General features: G+C 39.0%; 1 protein-coding gene across 1 annotated transcript in view; it reads right to left on the bottom strand.

The window, feature by feature from the left end:
- The window catches only part of LOC139742343 (voltage-dependent L-type calcium channel subunit alpha-1D-like), a 213,355-nt gene that overhangs the window by 44,061 nt on the left and 142,636 nt on the right, over window positions 1-26,658 (bottom strand). Inside the window, exons 10-25 of the mRNA XM_071652922.1 lie at window positions 26,379-26,414; window positions 19,889-19,982; window positions 19,231-19,391; window positions 15,169-15,394; window positions 13,710-13,920; window positions 11,933-12,053; window positions 11,048-11,303; window positions 9,696-9,723; window positions 8,841-9,028; window positions 6,779-6,908; window positions 4,792-4,851; window positions 4,268-4,374; window positions 3,620-3,707; window positions 2,663-2,823; window positions 1,037-1,183; window positions 192-393 (exon numbers count right to left, since the gene is read on the bottom strand). Coding sequence (XP_071509023.1) covers window positions 192-393; window positions 1,037-1,183; window positions 2,663-2,823; window positions 3,620-3,707; window positions 4,268-4,374; window positions 4,792-4,851; window positions 6,779-6,908; window positions 8,841-9,028; window positions 9,696-9,723; window positions 11,048-11,303; window positions 11,933-12,053; window positions 13,710-13,920; window positions 15,169-15,394; window positions 19,231-19,391; window positions 19,889-19,982; window positions 26,379-26,414 — 2,216 coding nt within the window. The remainder of the gene's footprint in view (window positions 1-191; window positions 394-1,036; window positions 1,184-2,662; window positions 2,824-3,619; window positions 3,708-4,267; window positions 4,375-4,791; window positions 4,852-6,778; window positions 6,909-8,840; window positions 9,029-9,695; window positions 9,724-11,047; window positions 11,304-11,932; window positions 12,054-13,709; window positions 13,921-15,168; window positions 15,395-19,230; window positions 19,392-19,888; window positions 19,983-26,378; window positions 26,415-26,658) is intronic.

The raw sequence follows: 26,658 nt of genomic DNA, 5'->3' as shown, positions 1-26,658 counted from the left end.
CTTTTTTCAAGAACTACATGTATCTTAATAACATGATAGTTAACAATATTCAATGTCTACAACCTCATCAACCAAAGCATCTAGCTCTTGTCTCCCTTATTATTTTGGAATATGCATTTTTGCTTTCATTTGCATATGACCTTTAACATTTGACCCTTTCTTGCATGCATCTCTATGTATCGACTACTGACCTGATTTTTGTCCAGCTCACAGTTCTTGTATTCCTGCTCTCCCTCACTCTGGAAGGTGACGATGACAAAACCCACAAAGATGTTCACCATGAAGAAGGCGATGACGATGATGTAGGCAAAGAAGAAGACAGCCACCGCCATGCGATTGTTGTGGATGGGGCCCTGGTCATCGACGGTGGAGTCAATGGCAACATACAGCAGTCTGAAAAAAAAAGAAGATATACAGTCATGTATACCATATTAGCAGTATCAATCCCACTCTATATTTGGTTTTAAAGTCAGATTCGTGTGAACTGTACAAAACTTTAAATATTGTAACTATATAAGTAATAAGTAATATGAAGAGTTGTATCAGTCTATCATAAATCTACCAGTTACATCAAATTCCACAAATAAAGCTGCGATTTGATTTGTATGAAAAAGCTTGAATGATTTACCCATTATACTCTTTCACTGGAGGTTTAAGATGCATCACTAAGGATTACTACCCTGTACTCCTTATATGACACAACATTCAGGAGATGCAACCTAACAGTTTTGAACATATCCTGCTTTTGCCATCACATTTTACCCAAAAACTTAATGAGTATTGAGCACATGCCCGAAACTAAGCTGAACATATTTAGCATGGATGTGCCTCACTGAAACACTCTGCACAGCATGAACAATGTGCATGGTTGGTGCCGGTTTGATTCTTGTGAAGGTATTAAAACTATATATGATGTAAAAGCACCATCAGTCACCATGGTAGGGTGGAATCTTGCAATACAAAGTCAATCTTTTCTTCTTCTTTTTTATATTAAAGAGGTTTAAGAGAAAAAGATGCACTCTGATACAATGTATACCTGGGCCATCCCTCAAACGTTGCTACAGTGAAGAGGGCGAGCATGGCACTACCCACGTTGTTGAAGTGGAACTCGTTGTTGCTCCACACACGCTCCGCAACAGTCACTTGGTTCAGGTCACCGTTTTCGTACTCGAAGTAGTAACCCCTGGGAACGAGAGAAGCGGACAGGTGGACAATCATGGGAATGCACAACCAGATGTTCACAAAAAGTAATGAAAGAAATGCCTGACATTGACTGACATTCATTTGAGTCATGTATTCAGAATTCCTATACAGTACATGTAGGTACTTTATGCATGATGTTTAAACCCTTTGTTTACTTTGAGTGCTAATTGGCACATGACCCCATGGTGTTGCACACATTGTCCAAAGTTCCTGGCAAAGAAAGGGTTAGTGGGGATGATTGAGAGATGATCTCTGACGTAGATTTAAGCGCTCCATTCATGTAATACTGGCTCTAATAATATTGACTCTATGTGTATGAACAACCGCCATGATAAAACATGCAAAAAATAACAACAAAGAAAGATGAATTGAGCTAAGGTTAATGAATAGTATAAGAGAAAAAAATGATTCCTATATACCCCCATATGCATTATGTGTGGGTGGGGGTATAAAAAGAGACAGGAGATAACAAACTGCACAACTACAAGTCTAGCTAGACCAAAGATAGTAGAGTTAAGAAGATAGGAAGGAGCATGATAAAAATGGAAACAAAATGGCTACCCTACATGACGATACAAAAGAGAGCTATATAAGTACAAACTCAGTACACCTAGGAACATCATTTATTTCCAAAGTTAGTGGTATTCATATTATTCTAAAAAGATTTAAAGATTATAGTCATAGCTTTTTTCGATTAAGGGGATTATTTTGAAGAACGAGATTTTAAAGTAATAAGGATTATTTCGAGGAGGTAAAAAATTTGGCAACAACATGATTTAAAAATAAAGTTCAGGCTACACTCCCTCAAAGATGCTTGATAAACAACAACAACAACTTCAAAGACAGCGCATCACCTGAGACGCGCTGTCTTTGAAGTTGTTGTTGTTGTTTATCAAGCGTCTTTGAGTGGTCTCAGGTGATGTGTGTAATACGCTTGAGGACTTTGCGCTGTCCATTTGTTTTGTACAGGATTAGCGTGCACTTTCCTGTCTTTTCAGTTAGCGTCTTTGGTCTAGATACTACAAAAGATTCATGAAGAAATCTAAATCAGGGTCAATCAAGATCAGAAGAACAATATGTTATATGATTAGGTGATATTAAGATAAGTGGTTGGTTGAAAGATCTTAACTGCAGTGATGAAATGACTGCTTTGGCATCTTATGAAACTAATTAAAAAAGGCATACGCTAAAACCTTGACCACTGTTTCGTTCAATGTGCACGCTTGTCACACCTCATTCATTCCTATTTTGAAAACAGCGATAGAAGAAGATATTTTCACCACTTACAGAATGTACGATTGACATCATTATCATCCAGATAATTTTTTTTTTTCAGAAACGTTTTCCCATGACATTGGTGTCACAGAAAAAACAGACTACAAATACATTTCTGAAAAAAAGAAAATAAAATAGGACTCGTAGAGCAAAAAGGTGGCACAGATAGCCAAGAGTGACTCACTGGCACTGATCCTCCGTGAGTTTGGAGCTGTCAGTGCAGGAGAAGAAGGTACCGCGAAAGAGCTGCACCCCGATGCACGCAAACATGAAGACCAGGAGCAGTGTCACTAGCATGATGTTGCCGATTGTCTTGATGGCAACAAAGACACACTGAACCACATGCTGCAGGGAGGGAGGAGTGAGGGGGAGATGGATCAGGAACGAGGGGAAAAAATATTTATGTTTCAAGTCATCATCATAACTATTCGGTTGTCTCATTAAAGCATTGATTAGATTGTTGAAAATTCTTATTTCTGTCTCTATAATCATCCTTGGCATGGTTTTCATTGATGATCATTACTGCATTAGTTGAAAGTGTACTTACCACCAAACTCATGTCATTGCCATTATCATTTGAAACTGCAATGTTACTCCCATCATTATCAACATCATCACCACCAAACCACCACCATCATCACTAATGTCATTCAGTGTTATTTACATTATATCACGATCATACTGTCAACACTGTCATCCATCTTTCCTTAGTCACCGGGTTCAATCATTATTCTCATCAAGATCGTTATGAAGAAAATTCTCAATATCATCATTGATATCATCATCAGCACCATCCTCACCATCATCATCACCATCATCAAAATAATCATTATCTTTCTCAACACGATCATCATCACAATTGATGCTATAACTCATAACTGTCACCTACATGTATCTCTACTTCACTGTCATTTATTTTCATCCTCCTCATTATCATCATCATTCCCACCACTATCAATGTGTACATGATTCTTGTTACTATCAGTCCTATTATCATTATTATCACCATCACCATCACCACCATCATTGTCGTCATCACTGGAACCATCACTATCTTCACTGCAATTAGACCGAAATCATTCCACCTATTGGATGGTGTTACCACCGACAATGGTCCCGAGTCGGTCTCAGTCCTTCCTACCTTAAGCCCCTTGGCTCTGTTGATTGCCCTGAGTGGCCTAAGCACCCTGAGAACCCTCAGGATCTTCACAGCAGAGATCTTCTGACCTCTGCAGAGTGAGTGGGAGAGAGAGGGGGGAGAGAGAGGAAAGAGAGCTAATCAGTTTGTGGGGAAAATATCTTGTTCAACAAGAATGAACAAAAAGATACACCATTGCACTGATTTTCATTGTGATGATCAGATTGGAAAGAAAAGTATCATAAATTGTATCCTGGATGGTGAGGGGGAGGGATGAATTGATGTGAAATGTGTTTCATTTCATACAATGTATGAATGAACATATGAATATATCTGTTTCTCCTTTCACCAAATCTGACAAAATTTCACAGTCTGAATAAGACATAATTGTCTTAATGACATATTTCAGATAATGTTTGGATGTTGTAATCTTCACATTTGACATTTTGACAACAAAATGGACAGACTGACATACATCAAACACACATGGACAGGTAGGTTAAACAAGATAGAATACATTTCTTAAAATATGTAGGGACATACATGTCAGTCAACTTTAAATGGCAGATGACAGCAGAAAAGGAGAGCTTTAATTGCAAACAGAAAGTAAGGACTGTGTACGTTGATGGCTTTAAACATGACTCCACTTACCTGAAGATTATTGAAATGTACGCTACTGTAACAACCAAAAGATCCAGCAGATTGAAAGAATTACGACAGAAGGCACCTTTATGGAGTACCAGTCCATAGGCAACAACCTAGAAACAAAACAAAACAAAACAAAAATTTTTCAGGGAAATAAAGATACTAAAATAGGAGTTTAATTTCTATTATTTTTATAATCTAACTACATAGAACAAGGTACAATTACCTCAACGTAGACAAGTAGGGTTATGAAGTAGAGTTAAACATTTCATATGGCCATATACATTTCTCTATAACTTCTGAAGTTATGAAACTAATTATAAGGTGATCTAACGGCATTATTCTAAAGACGTGGAACAACTGGTCTGGTAGTAAAAGTGCAAAATAGTCAAGAAGAATGTAAACCATTAGATGTGCCTTCCGTTGCGCCAGATTACAAAATGATCAAAGACAGAACTTATCTGTAGTCATGTACAGTGATAGTACATTGTATATTCCTTGATGAATCAGAGAATAGTTTAATTGCTTACCTTTAGTAGAATTTCGATAGTAAATATTGTTGTGAATCCGTAGTCAAAAAAGTTCAAAATCTGTTGGAGCAAGAAAGACAAGAACATGATAAATAGCTGAACTATTGTATTTCTCACTGTGCTATTTCCAATGCGCATTTCCTGGTAGTTGGATATACCATGAGGAAATACAGTCAATTTGAATGTCATCAAAGTTCACAGTTCAAAACTTGACTCTCTTCTCTAATAGTGTACATGACTTTCAGAGTGCAAAAGTCATTACACTCAGGCTACATATCGTCGGTTGAGAATGATAAGGGCTTTAAGTTGCCACTAAACCCATAGTGTTCGAGACAACTTAACGCCCTTCTCATTGTCAACAGACGATATTTTGCAATCAACTTGCGACATTTGTTGCAACACAGTCCTCAAGATGAAATCTCCATTGTACCGACAAATATGTGATCATTGTGTTAAGACACACCTACAGATAGGAATACTCCGTGCTCTACAGTTTTCTACCCCCAGAGAGATCCATAGTAACTTAACCCTTTATGTGTCAGGGACTTTGATGCGTATGTACAATGTTATATTCCACATACTATTAAAAAGAATCTTGCTATAGGATTGGTCAAGAGCTGATCACGTGATAAAGCGTAGTTTTGCCCATCACATCACCTGAGAAGAAAGGTTCGTTACACTCTACGATAGTCATTTTGTTTCGCTGATATCTTAGTCCACACAGTCCTAACGCGTGATATAACTTACAATTTTGAGTACGGACGAAATGAAAGTGCGTTGCACTGTGGTCTATCATTTGACCTGGGTCAAGTGATAGACCACAGTGCAACGCACTTTTATTTCGGTGCCATGTGTGGGGCGCGGAGCAAATTTGTTGTTTTGTCATCTACACGCATACGTCATAAAGACACTACGTAGCCTAAGCCCTGAGGATACCCTAAGACAGCTAAAACGGTTTCAGATGTGGAATAAAATGGGAATATCTAGGACCCTAGATGTGGAATATAAAGCAAATAATCAACTTTTAGTTTTAGGCAAAGAGACAAACTATCACTTCCTCGGCGATCTGAATGTGTACGCTATCTTTCCTCAGCTGTGCTTCGGAAAGATAGCTACATCCAGATCGCCTCGGAAGTGATAGTTTGTCCCATCACCTTCACCAACGTTGATTATTTGCTTACTATCACATTTTCCTTGCCACCTGGCACTCAAAGCATGCACAGGGTTCAACAGCATATAATATGTTATGAATGCTTACACCACTGGTCACCATTGTCGCTTGACAAAGTTTCAGAAAACATTGCCCCCCCCATTCCCCCCCCCCCCTAAAAAAAGGTGATATTCCCAAATAAATGAAGACTTTTGAATTGAACATTTTAAATTAGAATTTTAACATCTCAACCCCATCCTGCAATTTTTTTTAGGGTAAAAAGTTGTTTTGAAATTCAACATTGGCTAGTTTTATTGTGGCACAGTACTGTAATGATTTGAATACACCTATGGTGTTTAAATACCTAAACTCCTTCTTAAATTCTTTATGCATCTCAACTTCAGAGCTCAGTTTCTGATTACTAGCTGTGTCTGTTTGATAGGGGGCTTCCCTATCATCTCTGGTGTGGGCTTTTGGAAATAATTGGATCAAGCCGTGCATGCCTAGGAAGCTTTGCTTGTGTAGAATTTAAAGATATATTAACACATGGTGTATTGACTTATGCCTGGTAACTTTACCAGGCCTTCATAGCAACAGATCACATATGTCACCCCTTGTACGGTAACAAATGAATGGAGTCAAAAGGGTCTCTGACTAAGATCCTGCTAGGATTGAAAGCTCGGGCCCCTTACTCCATTGGCTTGCCACTATTGGGTAAAGCAGTTTTCAGCAGCTTTTTTTGCTAACGTGTGAATGACAGAATGAAAGCAAAATCCCAGTTGAAAGCCCCAGACATTGGTATGAGTGTATGAGAGGTAGGAAAAGGGTTCCACTGACGTTATTTCGGGTCTTGGCCTTGTCCAACGGATCCTCAGCTGCCAACATAGCACTGCTGACCAGGATCAGAACTAGCACCACGTTGGTAAAATAAGGATGGTTGACTATTCTATGGCATAGACACCGGAATCTGAAGACAAAATTTGATATACATATCAGGAATTGCATGACATTGACATGAAACAGCAGATATTTAGACTTCTATGTATCAGAGCTAACTGCGTCAGAACTATACTGCATGTTGGTAATGATTACGGATAGTCAACTATTTTACGTTTGTGTACCACTGTTAGCAGCATTTTAATATCATTAGGATCATGGAGAATTCGATTGCATAAACAGTGTAGATTGACAAGAAAGTGATGTAGCCATTAGTAGTCAATTGCCCTAACAAGCAGACAATGGCAAGATAAGTATTAATAATTTTCTAAGTTAGATCTTGCACAGCTAGGACCATAATAACCGACCTTTATTATTATCTTGGCCAATTTATGTACAAACTAAGTAATAACTTGTTGCCGTCTGTTTTCACCAGCATGTTTGCGAGAAACCACTCGTTCCATAGATATCCGACCCATTACTCTGATGAATTCCATCTGCCTTTAAAAAGGACTATGTTTCCACAATCTATATTTTGATATATATTAAATATTGGAACAACCTCTGTAACAGTTTAAAGGCATCTCCAAGTTTAAGTTCTTTTAAAAGTAATCTGAAGAAAAAAAAAATTTGAACAGTTACAAGAACTTATCTAAATTATCATTATGAAAATTAATATTTTGTATATTATTTTCATGAAATCGTAACATTGTGTTGATATTTTAATGGTTGCAAAGAATTGGAAAATCCAACTGTATATTCTGATAAAATCATGGCTAAGCGGCTCCATCCATCCACTACCTCTCCTCTGGTTATAGTTAGGTTAGTTATAGGTCTTTTTGTCTTAGCTTCTTTGTTTCTTTCACTTTTTATGTATATCAGTCAATCGATCAAATAATATCTTGTATTACGTGTGGGGGAAATGCATCCTACAAACCCAGCTTTTTAGTATTCCTTCCCCATTATGTATACATGTACTTACAATTTTCGTAAACTTATCCTTTATTTTGTATTATGATGAAATCTATGTATTCAATTTCTGTAACATATTTATATGTTTCTGTTGGAAATGAAAAAAATAAATGAATGAATGAATGAATGAATGAAATGAATGAAATAATGCTGGAGGGGCAGTTAATTGTCTTAAAGAAGACAAAACCACAGCAAAGTTCCAGTAATCCCTTCAAAAAAAGATTTAAAAAAAACTAGGCATTAACCACAGAAAGCACAAGTTTTTGAAGATGAGAATGTTTGACTGTTACAGGGCATAAACATTGGATGGCAATTACAAACAAATCTGTAGATAATCTGATCATAGGCCTCGACACATTTTTTCACAAAATTGCAAGAGATTTTCGCTACAAGAGCAGAGAACCACCAAAAGTAGACAGCAGTGATGTGAACACCAAATGCATATTCTCCCATTGAGTGTGCTGGGGTCATACCTGTTTGTTGGAGAGAATATAAAAAGGGAGTTTGTTTTGGGCATAGGTTGAGTCTTAAGGTGAGTGTGTCCTACCTGTTTGTTGGAGAGAATATAAAAAGGGAGTTTGTTTTGGGCATAGGTTGAGTCTTAAGGTGAGTGTGTCCTACCTGTTTGTTGGAGAGAATATAAAAAGGGAGTTTGTTTTGGGCATAGCTTGAGTCTTAAGGTGAGTGTGTCCTACCTGTTTGTTGGAGAGAATATAAAAAGGGAGTTTGTTTTGGGCATAGGTTGAGTCTTAAGGTGAGTGTGTCCTACCTGTTTGTTGGAGAGAATATAAAAAGGGAGTTTGTTTTGGGCATAGGTTGAGTCTTAAGGTGAGTGTGTCATACCTGTTTGTTGGAGAGAATATAAAAAGGGAGTTTGTTTTGGGCATAGGTTGAGTCTTAAGGTGAGTGTGTCCTACCTGTTTGTTGGAGAGAATATAAAAAGGGAGTTTGTTTTGGGCATAGGTTGAGTCTTAAGGTGAGTGTGTCATACCTGTTTGTTGGAGAGAATATAAAAAGGGAGTTTGTTTTGGGCATAGGTTGAGTCTTGGTGGGTATGTTGAGTTCTGACAGTCTGCGGGGTCTCGCTGAGGCCGTCGTCAGCGTCTCCACTTCTTCCTCCTCCTCGTCGTTTTCACCCGGCTCTTTCAGCGACTTCTTCACATCGTCTTCATCTATCACCTGTTGGTGGATGTCAAGAAAAAGGTAAGCAAGTGTTATATGCTTCCTCAAGTATCATGTGCCTTAGTAACTACAGACCTTTCTTCTTCTCCTTAACAATGTTGTCATGCTGCTTATCTTTTTCCCATTAGTTCATCACAAAAAAAAACACAACAGCACAATACAAAAATTTAAAAAAAATCAACACAGCTCAAGAAAGACATCAAGAGCAGTCATGAAAAAGAATATGCATACATAGATAGATGGCTGTAAATATATAGACATAATACAGAGAGAAAGATAGATGTATAGACAGATAAATAGATAGATGTATGAATATAGATAGACAGATAAATAGATAAAATGTAGGTATATATCAACCAGTACACATCATTTAACAGTGGCAGAAAGAAAAATGTAATGTCTCTTTTTGAAAGTCAGACAAAATACATGTATAAAATCATGAAATTGCTGCTCATGATCCAAGTTCAAGACTGCTGGTTTCTGTATAATCATATCACTTTAAAGGACTATATTTAAGACCTCTCAGTGCCATATGTTTGAAGATAAAATAGAGCAAGCTTTGCAAAGATATGCAAGTTATACTGAACTTTCTTAAATTTGCTGTTGTAGCTTTCTTGTAGCTTTGTGTTGTTGTTTCTTTTTATATATCTGAAGGCATACTTACGTGAGCCTTTTCTTCACTGTCTGTTGATCTGCAGAAAAAGAAGATTGATAAACAGGTGACATTAACCTTTTGTGTGCTTTGAGTATCAAATGGCACAGAAAACCCATAGCTTTGTGCACATTGTCAAAAGTCCCTGGCACAGAAAGGGTTAACAGATAAAAGGCAAATGAAGGACATAGAGAAAGGAGACAAAAAAATTAGACTCACTCTTTGTTTACAGGAAACAGATGAACCAAGTAATAAGTCCTGTCAGAAAGTACAACATCTTGGAGGTGATAGGTATATTTATTGATGCATTCATCCTCTCTGAGGTCCTGCTCTCTAAAACTTTACTGTCAGTGATGCAATTATGTGACTACATGTAGTTGTAGCCGAACAAGGAGAGGCACTTAGTATCCATGCAGAATTCTGTCGCAGTCAATAAGCTACAACAACATTCACCGTCACAATTGCGTCAGGAATATTTCATGGAAGTGGACAATGAATACTTCATCATGTAGTAATTCTAGATCTGCAATTGTGATTCTAAAGAATGAGTTTTCTGTTGTTCAAGGAAGCAGTTCCTTTCATGAAAGAAACTGTGGAGTGAGACTATGTTCTGATGAACTGCAAGTTCTTGCATACCTTTGTTTTTTTCAATTACAAAGACAACAGATTAAAAAAAAATACATAATAAACTTGACAGAGCTTTTATCATAGCACACATACTGTACAGTGTAGCTGCACTACTGCTCCTAAGCATATGGTTCTCTCAGAAACAAAAAAAGCGTGATTAAAGACACTTTGCTGAAGATGTGGTTGGGAAAAAAATGGTAATGAATTTGTTTCTTTATAATGCAACTCCAAACTGACAAACTTAGCTAAGAAAAATCAATTTTGGCATGACTATACCATGGGATTTTATTAACACCTCTTCTAATGGGAAAAGTGACATTAAAGCACATTCTGAATTAACAGAATACTTTTTTTGCCAAGTTTATTTTCAAGGGTCAGGATTGGCAAGCAGCTGCAGCAAAAAGATGACAACTACAATGTAAGGATGGCTTTATCACAGTTTCCAAAGGTCGTAACTGAATTTGAATTGTCAAACTTCATACATCTGTTTAGTACTGTACAAGTGAAAATTTTCATGTATTTTGCATAAAAATAAAAGCGCATAAATTTTTGTACTTCTTATACGTTGTATGTAACAACTTTAAATATTTTGATTTCACAAAAGTAAAAACCTGCAAAATTTACAATGTATCTCACCCAGCTGAGTACTAAAATACACGCTCAGAAAAATTTTTGCTTTTAAAAATTTATTTCATGATATCTATTCCTCAGGAGATGACCATAACTGCTATACTCACTTGCTTTTGTGATTGAGAGACCCGTCGGCCTCTTTGCTAAATACTGCCTTGCGCTTCTCTTGTAGCCTCTTTGGACCGCGGATGACCCCCTTAGGGTCGACTCCAGGGGGCAGCTGCTTGGAGAGGTCAAACTCATTGGCTCTCCGGATGGACTTGTTACGCTTCTCCTCCTCCTTCTCCTTCTCCAGGGCGGTGAGGGACTCCGCGTCGGCCAGGTTGTCGACAGCGATGGCCAAGAATACATTGAGAAGGATGTCTTTGGTTGTCAGGGCAAACATAGTCAAGGAAACTACAAATGTGTAGCTCAAAGCATGACTGTGTGTGATGGATATATCCCTCCATCAAATACCAGGGTAATGTAACTGCATTATGATCATGATAAAGCTAAGAGATGGAGGGGATACCAATTCATGTGTTGGCTACATTGATTATTATGAGTCTCATCAAAATATCACAGAAATTGTCTTCGCAAAAAGTAACTACATTTAGGCCTACAAGCCATGGCAGTCACATAATGAATCCCACAATGGAACAAGATTAATAGTTTGCTTTCTTCTATTTTCACTTGGTGAAAACTAACTAGCATGGAATAAATATTTCATCCCAGGTAGTCCCGTTGACACATCATAAACACCCTCTTCATCAATTGTGGCTACTCCACATCTGGCGTCCGCATCAATTAATCACAGTAAGAACAAGTTAAAAATGAGTCATGAAGCTCAGTTGAGCTCTCCAGCTTAAAACCTCTGATATCCCCATTAATAATCAAAAGTGACAAGGGTACGTAGCCTACAAATATGATACATACATCATGGATTTACTGTGATCCCTCCACATTAATTTGGACACTGGATGAAATAATCTCCACATGAGAGAAAGGGATACAGTTTCCACAGATGTAGAGTATGATGAAGTAGGTGCTGGCCAGAATGCCGATGGATTTGACGCCTCCATAGGCCTGTATCCCATCATACATCACCTCATTCCAGTCCTCACCGGTTAAGATCTACAGGGTGGGATGGTAAACCAATATACAAATAGTGACGGACAGTCGATCAATCTCATATTAGGAATCTTTTGAAGTATTGTATAATACAATTGTACCAGATATCGCATAATCACACAGGAGGAATTAGGCGTTGCTTTGCTCTTCAAAAGGCATTTGACATAGGATTATTTGACTGCTGCTGGCAGACAAAGTTCTGATCATCCAAAATAATGTTTCTTCTGTCTTCTGTGAAATGCTGAGTCTTAGATATAAGACGATACATACAAAGTATCACATAATCATTTCTTCTTTCTTCCAGGAATTTTTTGTCCTCATTTTCAAAAGCTCTCTTTTTGCAACCTTCTCTATACAGTTATTCATACATTTAATCTACTCATCACAATTGCCTGAACGCAGGTACACAGACAAACAACCATTTCTATACCCACCCATCTTTCTATCAATCTATCAATCTAGCAATGTGCAATGTATCTCTCTATCTCTCTGTATCTCTACTCAAATGTCTACCTGCATCTACAGCATATTTACTTTCTATCCATCTGTCATCATCAATTTATCCTTTTCACCTTCTATCTATCCTTTCATCCATCTGCCTGTCAAGCAATTTGTATCAATCTATCTCTATATCTATATTTTTATCTTTCATCTCTCTATCCGTCCTCCTGTCTTTTTATTCAATTTGTTTCAATCCATCTTTCTATCCTTTTACTCTCTGTCCATCCTCTTTATCAATGTTTTAATTTATCTCTCTATCTTTCCTTTTATCTCTCATCTCATTATCCACCTGTCTGCTAATTGTTTGTCCATTTTTTGTCAGTCTATCTCTCTACTGATCCTTTTCTTTCTCATCTCTCTATCCATCTACCTGTCTGTCAATCAATTTGTATCAATTTATCCCTCTATCAACACTTCTGTTTTTAAAAGCTCTCTATCCATCTACCTGTCTCTCAATCAATTCATATCAGGCTACTGTAAAACATGATATATTCATGGCATGAAATTTTCGCAAATTGGAGCCGACGGCCTTTTTCTTGGCATGAAATTTTCGTGAATTGTCACTGGCATTCACTGCATATAGTGCAGACAAGAACTTTGGCATGCATTTAAATTTCACAAATCTTGACACTCACCAAAGTCGAGAAATTAAAATGCATGCAATATTCCTCGTTTTATAGTATCCTTCTATTCTTCTATCTCTCATCTCTCTATCCATCAGCTTGTGTTTAAATCAATTTGTATCAATCTATCTCTCTATCCTTTTATCTATCTCTCACCTCTCTATTCATCTGTCTGTCTGTCAATCAGTTTTTATCAATCTTTCTCTCTATCTATACTTCTATTTTACATCTCTCTATCTATCTACCTGTGTCTCAATCAATTCATATCAATCTATGTTTCTAATCTTCTACCTCTCTTCTTTATATCCATCTGCCTGCTTGTTTACGCCTGCAGGATACTTCTCTCCCACTTTTGGGCCCCATTTCATAAAAAGTCAAAATGATAGCAACTCTTGCTGGAATGGCAATTGTCATGGTAATGGCAAGAATCCAGCTTCCTGATTGGCTGTTGCTATGGATCAGTTGCCATTCCAGCAAGAGTTGCTATCCTAACATCCTTTATGAAATGGGGCCCTGATCTGCGTGATCCCCTCACCTGGAACACTGTAAAGAGAGACTGAAAGAAGCTATCAAAGTTGCTCCTGGGCTTCAGTTCGGTGCTCTCAAAGTTGAAGTGTCCGCCAAAGACCTGCATCCCGAGGAGGGCGAAGATGAGGATGAAGAGGAAGAGGAGGAGCAGGAGGCTGGCAATTGAGCGCATACTGTTCAACAAGGATGCCACGAGGTTTCGAAGGGAAGTCCAGTACCTGGTGGACACAACAAAGAACAGAAATAAAACAAAACAAAGGCAGAAAAGGAAACCATGAATGACTTGTCTATTTTTTTCCAGAAATGTGACAGCCCAGTGGCTTGCAAACCAGGAATGTTATCAAAGATGTCACAAGGTCTCAAAGTGAACTCAAAACCTCGTACAACTGTAGGCTATAGCTAAAAGTTAAGTGGAAGTGTGAATTCTGTGCCATCAGCAAGAATGCTTCAAGGCTTTGGATTGGTTCCGAAGGAGTTAACCCTTAGAGAGTTCCTGGACAAGATGTCATCCATATTACTGTCCTAGGGGTGCCAACATCCACCCAGAAAAATGAAGGAGACTCCAAGGTGTGTAACAACATATGTCTCAATGAGAAAAAAATAATAATTCTTAAATCATAGACATATTCATATTATGTTATATCCAGACATGAAAGATTTAGAAGATTTCCAATATAAAATGAAAGCAATGTGAAACAAAACAAGTTTGTATTAAGCCTAACTTACCTGGGCTATTTAGCGAGCTTGAATTCCTGGGGGGGGGCATTATGGACCCCCCTTCAGATCTCGGCCGTTGATAGCGCGATCGCCGCAAAATTTTGCATGAACATAAAGCCGGATGTAATCTACAAGACTGTTACGTTCAATTTTAAAAAAATTTGCATTTTCTATTCTAACACAATTAATTATGCAAATACATTGTATATGCAAAAAAACTCATTTTCGTCTGTAATTGGCTTATAAAAGCTTATGGAATGCTGATTTCTGGTGTAAATATTCCTAGTGACATTCCAAACATTTGTGCGTAAAAAAATTTCAGTATCAAAATTAATTTCTTATGTTTTTTATTGTTTTATCAATTCTTCATGTATTTCCTTGTTTTTTCGAACTTTTGTTTCTGTTGTTTTTTCAGCAGAATTTGTCACACACATTTTTTGAAGCATAATTATACTAAAATAAATTGATTTCAGCCATTGAAATTAAAAATATGAATCTTTATATGAATTAATTGAAAAAATACAATTTGTATCGACTTTTTGATACGTTTTTGAGCAATTTTGGGGTTGATGAAAGTTTTTTGAAGGGGTGTGGCTTCGGAACAGTATGCCCGGGCGCAACAAATTTGGTCCCAGGTAAGTTAGGGTTAAGTGAATCAAGTGGCATCAAACAGGAACAAAAGATAAACAAAATGACACCTAAAATGACAGAGACTAGACGAAGAAGGGAGGGATTGTAACAATGCCGACCTGGTAGCTTTGAAAACCCTGAGAAGTCTGACACAGCGCAGCACGCTGATGCCGATGGGCGGGATGATGGAGGCGTAGATGAAGACCACCTCGATGATGCTGGAGCAGACGACGAAGCAGTCGAAGCGGTTGAAGAGCGAGACGAAGTAGCCCTGGAGTCCCAGGCTGTACATCTTGATGATCATCTCCACAGTGAAGATGACTACAAAGCACAGGTTACCAAAATCTACAGAGACAGACAGACAAGAGTAAGGGAAGGAATGAGAGTTTGATTGCAAAATGGAGCTACATTTTTTAATATTTTAAAGGGAATCTCTCCCCTAAAATTTAGATTTGAGAGGTGTGAGAGCATGTCCTACGAACTCTAGAGAAAATTGTATCCCATTACAAAAAAATGTCCCAAACTGCGAAATATTAATTTTAATAAAGCAGCATGCACTAGTGCGCGCTGCAATAGTAGCCAGATCTGAAAATAGTAGCCGCGCGTCGACCATCGGTGTGTGCACGTTTCCTTCATTTGCCTCCGTCTGCACAGAGCTATATCGAATACTGTTTATTGGTATCGCCTCATCGAGCCATATAAATGCATCCGCATGAGTAGAGGCTGCCATGGCTGCCTGGTCAGTGACCCGGCGCGGTGCGGTATTCTCATGGTCGGACATCCGGGTATTTTGCGTGTCACGGGGTCATGGATAGCGTTGGAGTGAAAACAAACCACTCGCGTGAGCCACAGAACTCTTTTAAGAGTTCTGTGGCGTGAGCCTGGAGTGAACGCTGTACGTGTTTTCTGCCGGGGCGCCCCGCGAGCATAGCGCTAGCGCAAGCTGGTACTGTAGCTGTGCGGGCGGCAGGATTAGGCCCTAGGCCTACTCTAAATTAGGCCCTACCCTAAGTACTACAGTACTAACGTTAGACCTACCTGAAGTTTCTATGAGGTACTAAGTAAGCGTAGATATCGGGGTAAGGCCTACTCAAAGAGGTTCCACTGCACATCTGGCCATTTTGTCGGGTCGTTGATCCAGAGTCCTGCCGCGATTTCATACGGGCACAGCTAGGTCTAGTCCGGCCGCCTTAAACTTGGCAAAATACCGGGACCGATCGATCGACAGGATCCAGATTTTTAGAATATTGCTGGCAAGACATGATGCATGTATCTCATGAATGATGGCACAAATGACAAAATGAATAATGAAAAACAGTCCCCATGTCGAGCTGCGTAGAGTTGCACATAAATTATACGCGTCGCACATGCACAGCATGCAGTATGCGCATTATGCAGGCTTAGCGCTTGCAAGCTGTTTGTTTTCACTCCAGTCGACCGGAAGTGACGTGTAGCCGACCGCAAGAATAGCACCAACCTAGCCGCATACGTGGCGTGGACATTTGCGTGCGTTTGTGTGTTTTGCGAGTATCGTAGTACACTGATCATACAGAAAATTATCAAACTACGCAATCCAATGCAATCAATAAGGCCAGAAGACTACTCTTAGATCAAGGCGCATGTAATGTTTGGCATTTTAGAGATTGCTCTATGTCTCTTTATATATTGCTATATCTCTGTATGTGAGTAACGTTGCACTCTTATATTTCATAGGGATATTACCAGTACAATAACCTACAATGTCAGAAAACTACATTTCTGTGTACATTTACACTTTAACTCTTTATGTGCCACGTTCGCATATTCTGCTCAAACGCACAAACCCACCAAAACTGATTGATAAATTGCCAAATGCCACAGTACAATTAAGGCGTTTCTTGTGATTCCATTCCTCTCACATGTACAGTCAGACCATTAAGTTATGTTACTCCCGCACGCACTGCGCACAGGGCCGCTTCGTGCGGTTGCGTGCAGGTTCGTGCGATTTTGCACGGGTGCGTGTGGCTCCGTGCGCCCCCGTACGCGCCCGTGCGTAGTCGTGCTCCCGCGTGTGGATCCGAACGCCTCAGTGCGAATCTGTACGCCCGCGTGCGGATCCATACTCCCTCACACTGACTGGCACGCAGCCGCAAGGAGGCGCACGAGGTCGCACGGGGTCGCATGGGGGCGTAGAGAGGCGCACGCACCCGCACGAGATCGTACGAAATGGCACGAAGACGCACGCACCCGTATGAAACCACATGCAACCGCACGAAGCAGCCCCGTGCGCTGTGCGTGCGGGAGTAACATAACTTAATGGTCTGACTGTAACTTGCACTTTATACGGTGATTGACTAGCGAGCCACGTTTCACTATACAGCTTTCCTGCACTACATATATACTGTATATGTAAACTCAGGACTGCATTTTGCTGTTACCAAGGAATAGTAAAGCTGTGGGTATAAAATGTTACTCAGAATACGGACAAGGTGGGTTCTTAACCCCATACGTGTCAATGTTTGCAATCTCATCACACTCTGTTATGACACGCTGTTCTAAACTATGGATTCAAGATGACTTTTGGTGTGCATAAACCACTCGGCAATGCACGATTATTGAGGGGTACTGCAGACCAAGCATGTAAGCACTTCTGAGGGCAATATGCCATCTATGCTGTGATGTCCTAGAACTTTATCTGGAGTGTTCACGGCTGTCAACAAGCTCTAAATCGACACCCAGTGCACTCCAGCGTCCAAAGGACTCTCTCTATGCTTCTATCGGAGACTTCTGTCGCAAAATCATGGTCAAAGATGTCAGCCAAAATTTCCAAGGAGTTAAGACACAAAACATTTTCTTTTTACTTGATACTCAGTACTGCATGCATATCACACACATGAGGAGACATCTACTCGTCATAGTCTATTTATACTGTCTGTCTCCAGACGACACAAAAAAGAGCAATGATGCCATTTTTTCTCAAAATCCATGAGATATGGGGATAAAAACCCTACACATCTGTCACAGCAGGGCAAAGAAGCGATAATGAAGAATGCCGCAACAGCGTACCGTATCTCAAGGTGCACCTGTCCACTAAGCATTTGACCCATCAATTATTGGCCACTGGAACACCTGCGCCCATGTATTTCTCATTACTGTGACAATGTGTCACTGATCCTTAGGGGAACACATAAAACACCCCAAAAAAGGAGACAAATTGCACATCCCTCAAATGTCACCCGGAGATGCCCATAATCTGTCGCAAAAAAAAAAAAGAAGAAGAAGAAGAAAGAGCTGTCTAGAGCAAGGATCAATCAGAAATAGCCCAGTCAGCTTCAACACCTATCCAATACCTGCTAGGAAGTCACACATAGTACAACAACTGTAAAGTCCTTCAAAGACTTTGAAGAGAAAAAGAAAATGAGGGAGACAGAAAGGTTTGGAGGTCATTAACAGTAGATCACCCTCAACACTTCATTTGACAGTTTATTTTACCACTGGATTCTAAACTTTGAGAGGAAGAGGACTCGGCTATGTAAAAAGGCTGGCAGTTATAATGGGGGCTGGTGATACACTAAACATTTCTGCTACTTTGAGCCATAAAGGTTAAAACACTTCTACTACAACATTGCTTTTGGTGGATTGCACTGACAATCGATAGCTCTGCTCATCATCTTAACCCCTTTTCAGGCGCTACATTACTATCAAATCCTATGTTTTTGAATATCTCTGGCACCATGTTAAAGTAGTATATTTATTTTGCAGTGACACTATAACCACCTTGTATACATAATGTATTGATTTGATTCATGAGCTAACTGATTTTCACCTTATTTCTACAGGCCGGCAATTACCGAGCTTTGTTCCGAATAAAAAGTTCATTTCATGGTATACACTTGTGTAAAGCCACCCTTCTTTACAGTTCACGTATCACCATATATTACTATTAACAGGACTTAATCTATCGTCAGCCAGGTTATTCAGGGCCAAGAGCTGACAACCCTCACTAGTAATCTAGGAATGGAAGAAGGGACAGCTATTTACAACAGTGCAGCTAGTTAATCTTAAAGAAACAAACAAACAAAAACGTTGACCCATTACGTATAGATGTCATGCATGCTGAGCACTAAAATGTATGAGAAATATTCCATCTATGAGACATCTGTCTATACAAACTAGGGTGAAAGTTCTACAGGGCAACTCACCTTGGAAATTGGTCAGCCATGTTGGCTGGTTGTAGTGCTCCGACGCCAAAATGACTGTATTGAAGAATACCATGACGATGACGATCCAATAGAAAGCTTGCGACTTCACTGCCTGGCGACACAGCCTTCTACACCTTCTATTCCATCGTCTCAGTTGTCGCCTGTGGTGGTGCAGGACAGTAGAGGGCAGTGTGTAGAAGACAAGATGAATCTTACTTTTCGTATCCATACAGCTGTAGCTTATAACACTACACACAATCTCCATGACTGACATTCTCTCTCTTTTTTTTTTTTTTTTGCTTTATACATCTACAATTCTTTAGTCTGCATTAGCATTTCTCTAATTACAAAATCTTGCTCTTCTGTTAACAGCATCCTTTTCATTTTGGTGCCAATCAACATCAATACATGATTTTGGGGTTTGTTCACTTGTTTGTTTGTTTGTTTGTTTGTTTATTTGTTTGTTGTTTGTTGAAGGGGTTGTGACTTTTGTGTATTTTTACAACACCTGATTATGCTCTTATTTTGCTCCATGCACCAACTACCTTCACAAAATCCCCAATTGACTTCAGCCTGACTCTGTCTGCCCACTATTAAAGCAGTCTTCACACCCACTTCTTCTCACACAGTGAGATGGACGGAGGAACACCCACTGTACCTCTCTTTCTGCATCCACTGCTGTTGAGGGATTTCGCTGCTCCCCATCTCTTCCGACTTCTCATCCGAGTCCGACTCACTGAGCGGTTTAGGAACTACAGTAGAGGAAAAAAAGAAAATGTTAGACATGGGAGATAAAGAAATATCTTAAAACTGTCAGATTTTGTCTTTTTTTTTTCCAAGATGTGGAGCAAGATCACACTATCATGATTACAGATTTGGCAGGACTTAATCCAGGCTGGTTCATCAGCATATACTTACCTCATGACATCTTGGCTTACCAAACTGCATTCTTTGGAAGAGCAGACGAAGATGACATTTTGACTAGGGTTTCGATTTGGGGTTTTCCCCTCAGCTCACAAAATGGAGTGATAATGATGTTTTCCACAAGCCTGAGGGAGGCTCAGTCATGTTGAATTGTATTTCTTACATGTACGTCATCGACATGTTGTTTCCGTTTTGCTCTAAACATGTTTGATTTTAGGGGTTTTGGTTTTCTTGATAAACTATTCTGACCTCAAGTCCTACAAACCCAGTTTGTAAAATGCCCCACATTTGGCAAGAGAGTGCTTTGTTAGCCAAGTACATTTGTACGTTCTGGGTGACGCATTCTCTTGACTTTTGCCAACTGAAGTGACATATATCATTACACCCGCACACCTCATCCTCTTTGTATTTTCCTCCACCAGAACTTTTTTTTGACTAGTCCAAACTTCTATTCAGACAGCCCTAAATAGTAAAACAACGACAAGGATTTCTTCTTCTTTTTTTTTGAGTGAATTCACTGTCGGTGACATGACACCATCACTTGTCATGTGGAAACATGCAAGAAAATGACACTCTGAAAAACAACATCCCTTTTCCCATTTCACTGAACATTGAACGAAGGTTTCAAAAGCAAAAAAATAAAATAAAATGATAATAATAATACTACTGAAAATAATCCAGTGTGGATTTCCCTGGCAGTGAACGGAGCAAAAGACAGTGAGAGTGAGGCTCACATTGTCATTTCCTACATTAAACATATCTTGACATCAAACAATAAGATTCCCAGCTGCAAAGTAACTGTAACCCATCTGCTTCCAATATGTTAAAATCTCAATGGCACCCCAAAGTCCTGGAAGGAATGAGTTGATAACATGTCTCAGACCTTTTTTATCTAGTTCACAGGCAACTGAGAAACATTAATCATAGCTCCTGATTTATTTGTACCACAGTCAAAATTCTGTGTATAGAAGGGAACATACCCTGTGGATGTCAAAGGCTTTTGTGACTGGACAATTTGAAAAGTTCTGACAACTGGGGGATTTCCAACAGATTTAGCAAATTCCTAGAGCTCACAAACTAGACTTACAGAAACAATTTTGCAAAATGAAGACGACGGCACTGGGTGAGTTTTTAGTTCAGCAGACGAACCACAGACTTTGAAAATTCCCTGGACGTGAACGTGGCGGTTTGCTGGCGAGAGCTGCGACTTTAATCAAGTTAAATTCGACCATCTTGGGTCCGTCTCTTCAAGTCTGTTTGTCTGTTGGCATACCTTACAGCACACATCTAGTCCACGGAATGCATGTTTCCACTTTTGCTACAGACACTCCATTCCTTTCCCTCCAGCCACCCTAGCCTTGTTCTCACCCAAACAAACTTGATTAGGGCGCCGACAATGCCATTCCAACAATCCGTAAATGTCAGAGACAGTGTTAGGGCAAGTTAATTATCATTCAGGCGACATCTCACCACAAGATGGGGTGGGGATGCAGAAAGTCAAAAATGTAGCAATGCCGAACTCCGAGAAATGTCAAATGTTAAGCAATTGTCCTCCAGTCCAATTTCTACCGCTTTGCTCAATTTGATTTTCATTTGGTCATTAGAATCCACTTTTTTTTTGTTAAATAAGTAGCATTGCACACTGGTAGACATTAAACTAAAAATCTAGCAAGTTGACTGTAGTGCAGTTACAACTACACCTTAAAGCCAAAACAAAGTTTTCAGAATAAGTCAAAATTCATCTTCCACAATTTAGAATTTGCATTACATCAAAAGTGTCTACCACCACACTTGTCTGGCTGACAAGATTTGCCGGGATAATACATCGTTTTGGAGTATTTTGAGATCTAAAGTGCACAATAATTTGGATTGTCTGCATGCAACTTGTATTCCTTAAGCACCCTGTCCATTCAGAAGTGGGTAGGTAGAGTGTTACATGATGCCTGACTGTGCCCTAGCAATTGTATTTTCCATCAAGCTGCACGCGATTCACTCTTGCACGGAAGATCAGGGACAGTGGATATTGCTGTGGCACTTCTGGCGAACCTGTTTGGCTAATATTTCACATTTCCTTCATTACCCAAGCGAATTTGGGTTATCACAAAATATTCAACACATTTCTTACATGTGTGCATACATTTTGGACCAAAAATTGACAGTTTCTTCAGGCATATGAGAACTATATTTCGCCTTTGAGATAACTGCTTCAGAGATAATGCACTGGTCTATCTAAAAATGGATATCTACACTGTCATTATGGCAAAACATATTCCATCCAATAATGCCTTTCCCATACTCACCATCGCTGAATATTAACCCATTGAGGACGGTTTGATTTTGCTACAACATGCATTTCCCATAGACGCTTGCCCGATTATACTCGGGACTTGTCCTCAATGGGTTAAAGGGATAATATCAAGTTAACAGATTGACCGTTATACCAAGAAAGAGTTGAAAGTTAACTAGACATAAGATTAGCATTTCCTCAAATGAGTGTTTCTACTTCAAGATCTTTGGACATGAATTAGGAATATATTTCATCTCTGTGTTTACACACCTGAAATGCTGCTACAGGAAACACAAAAACTGAACAGGATGAGTAAAATCATTGGCCACTGTCATGTTGAAATAAGTAGACTGCTTCACAAAGTTCACACAATCAAATAGTGATGCATACAACAACAATAAAAAATATACTGCTCTATTGGTGTTACCTCCAAAAATAAACATTTAGCAATTAGACCGAATACTTCTGAATAAAGAATGACAAAGTTTCAAGAGTTAATACACACATAGAACACATGGTGCTTCAGTAAGAACATTAGAGAAAGAATGCCAGTGCATGGTTGCAGAAAGATATAAGAAAGAAGAGTTTAAAGTCCATGGTAATGTCCTTCATTAGCTTACTTGAAAAAAAAAACACGAAAGAATGATGGGGGGGTGGGGGAGGGGGGAGTTAGGAGAAGGGGGAAGAGGGAAGGGGTCATGAGTAAGTCCCACTTGGGTGGAAACTGAAAAATCTTGCTGATCAAGCCAGCCACCACCTTTCAAGCAGAATTCTCACTTTTCAAAGCTGTGACTGAAGAAAAGTTTTATTTCACTGAAAAGTGTACCAACAGTGAAAAGAAACATGGAACTACAGATTATTGCAAATAAACACCACACTTGCGTGATTGACTTGCACTACCAGAGATTTTGTTGAAAGAGTGAGAGAACGTGAGCTGAAAAACATCGCCCACTGCAACTAGTGATTTACTTTTTTTTTAATCTTTCTTTTACTTCTTTTTTTTTTTGCAGAGGTGATGTCAGTGCGCAGGCCAAAACAGACAAAAGATGTATGAGCCAAGACGCCACTCAAAGGGTGATGCAAAACACGACAGTGCCAAAGAGATGCACAAGCAATGAACACTTAATTTGGAAAATGAGGTGTGGGGGAGCGCAAGCAACAAGGAGGTAGGGGGGAAAAAAGCTCCATTCAACAACAGACACTCAGTACCAAAAAAAAAAGAGAAATAAAATACAACAGTTATTCATCAACATTCGGCAAATTAACCTAGAGCCCAAATGGCCCCAAAGAACCTCTAAAGCCCATATCTTTACAAACTAAGATGGAGGACAATCGTTTTACGATATTTGTGGCAGTAGGGCACAATTTGTCAAAAGGGCAAGTAATCATAATTTGGTCCAGCATGGAAATAATCTACATCTAATCCTTTTGACTTTGAACTACAGAGCTCACTACTGTTCACAATATTGCTTGATACTCTAGTGAATGAAAAACGAGACTGATATTGAAAATGCCAATTGATATGACTGAACAGACTTTGACTTGTCTTTTATCACTTTGCTGTCACTGTCTTCCATTAAATAGATTTTTCATCAAATATGAAAAACATTTGGATCTCTTGACAGAAGAAAGCACAAAAGTGAGAAGAAAATTCTTAGGAGGTTTATAAACATTGCAGGAAAACCCCTGAAAGTTTAAGATTTTGCTGGCAGTGCATTTAGAGAAAACATGAATGACAAAGAACATCAGTCGATGCTCATTGTTATCTCTTGATAAGCCCCATACATTGTATATTGCACATAATGTGCCCATAGCAAATATCAATGCACAGAATACAAGCACACACTCATAAACACTCATACAATGCACACACATACAGACATACATACACTAGCTCACACACACACACACACCCACACACACACCCACACACACACACAAACAACAAAACACACTGTCCACTCCTTTAATGCGGCACGTAAATAATTTCCAGCACAATTAACCTTTCCTCGAGAGCTTTGAGGTCGTTTTCTGAGATGGACCTTCCATTTTCCCTCTCCCGTAATTGGGAACACGTGCCCAAAGCACGTTTTCTGAAATGACTTTGGCAGCCGCACGAATCAAACTGGACAAAATCGGGAGGGGGGGGGGGGACACCACTTTAGTCAAAAGTGTCATCTTCCCTGGTAATAAATATCTGCTTTTGACATCACTGTATTTAAAGTAATACTGTTTTTTTACTTTGTTCTCATGATAATATTAATATGACACACAACCTTTGTGATACTATATTACAGACATTGCATAAGGAGGTGTCTCAGATATTTTTGTAAACCTTACATTAAGTATGAACCAACACGTGAGCTCCGTGAATGATAATGAAACCTCTTTTTGATTTAAAATATGTGCAAGAATAAGACATATTTGATCTTTTTTCCCCCTTTGTAAACCACTGTCCCCTATAAAGTACACTTCCTTTTCTTGAAATTGATCACAACACATTTTTGCCCAAACCACAACTCTTGCAGTCATTCAAAAAATGATTTCTCATCATTTGAAGAAAAAAAAAAGAAGAAAAGATTTTTCATCATTTGGAAAAAAAGATAGTCAGGGATGCCAACCTTGTAAACAGCACTGTGGTATTCTGAGGGTTGAAAAGGCATATTCTTGGAGGAAAACAGCTAATTTTACCTTTCCTGCACTAGATATGCATAGTGATACAATTTGGGAAAAAGAGTATTTTTGTAAAACCTGCAGCAGTTTTGGCCAAAACAGTACAAAATGCTACAAAAAATGTAGCAGGTGGCATATCTGTGTAAGGACTGATATCAATGCAAATAGAAATGAATGGAGACATGACATGACATTGCTATGGGCAGAGGTGTTTTTGCTGTGGTGAAGGAGGAGAAGGAGTATTCTTAACCATATGTGACCGTGCATCACAAAACAAACAAAAAGTCGCACCCCTTGATTCTATGTGAGGACTCAAAACAGGTGAAATGGGTCAACTACAGTCAATCTTGAGTTTTTCATATTTTCTGAAACAGCTATCTTTCTTCTACATTATTCTTGAGTTTGGGATCATAACACAAATGGGAAAATGTGTTTCCAGCAGTTTTCTACAACCCATTTTTGGGGGAGAGTAGAATGATCAGGTTTATATCAGAGGCCCCTTTTCAATTTTTTTTAATTATTTGTACACTCTTCACTTTCAAGTCTAAGAACTTTAGAAAGAATAATGCTACTGCTTTGAAAGTTGCATTAATCATGGACAGAATGTGTTAATAGAACATGCTCAAATTCAGCTTAATCTAATAATTCCTTCATTGTTGTTGCTCCGATGATTGACATCCTGTGTTTTGTCCCTTTTATCGCCCAGCTAGCGCGGCTTGGTGAAAGATTAAGCGCTTGAATAGACCCTGTACTTCAGAGCCTCTTTTCTCAGTTCACACTTTCACAGAGTGTGTGCTTTCTTCTCAGTATTTAGGTAGGTTAGGGGAGTCCATTTGAATTGAGTTATACATCATTTTAAAGCTTAAAGTCTGCTCTTTCTGAATCTGCCCTGAACTGAAAATCCATGTCTGGCGACTTTTTGTTTGTTTTGTGGTGCAGGGTCACATATTCATGTGGTGCAGGGTCACATATTCATATGGAGCAAATTTATCTACAAAATAATATTGCAAAGAAAGCTGCTGGGAGGTGAAGTCTAGCAGAGTAGCGGTCAGCTTTTGATAGAAACAGCCAGAGACAAATACCAGGACAGGGCATTGCATTCTCCCATCTTTAAAAAAAATACTAAACATACTGAGGCTAACATCTACAACACAAAATGTTCATTATAGCATTCCCAGCTGTTCCTTTTGTGTTTGAGCCAGGAAAAAAAAATGGGAGAAAAAAAAAATCACATGACAAGCATGCAACATGACATGAATAATACCTTTGGTGTTTAAGGTACCCAGTCTTTTCCAGAGGACTGCGTGTGTCAAAGGTCACAAGGTGAGGGGTCAAGATCATGTCAGTTGGGTAGGTTAATGCAACAGGGGTGTATTATAGGTTAAAGATGGACTCAAGGAGAGAGTGTTAGGTTAGGTTAATGCATTCCATCAAATTACCAACATGTGCTTATAAATGTATATACATATGAACAGACATGTGAATATACTCATATGCAGATGAGAGGTATATATATAAATATATATATATATATATATATCTGT

Source organism: Diadema antillarum, unplaced genomic scaffold, assembly GCF_040938485.1.
Source record: "Diadema antillarum isolate AM-2024a unplaced genomic scaffold, OU_Dant_1.0 seq00000998_RagTag, whole genome shotgun sequence".
In the NCBI taxonomy this organism is placed as follows: Eukaryota; Metazoa; Echinodermata; class Echinoidea; order Diadematoida; family Diadematidae; genus Diadema; species Diadema antillarum.
The sequence above is the reverse complement of the archived record's forward strand: the minus strand, read 5'-3'. Positions and strand labels throughout refer to the sequence as shown.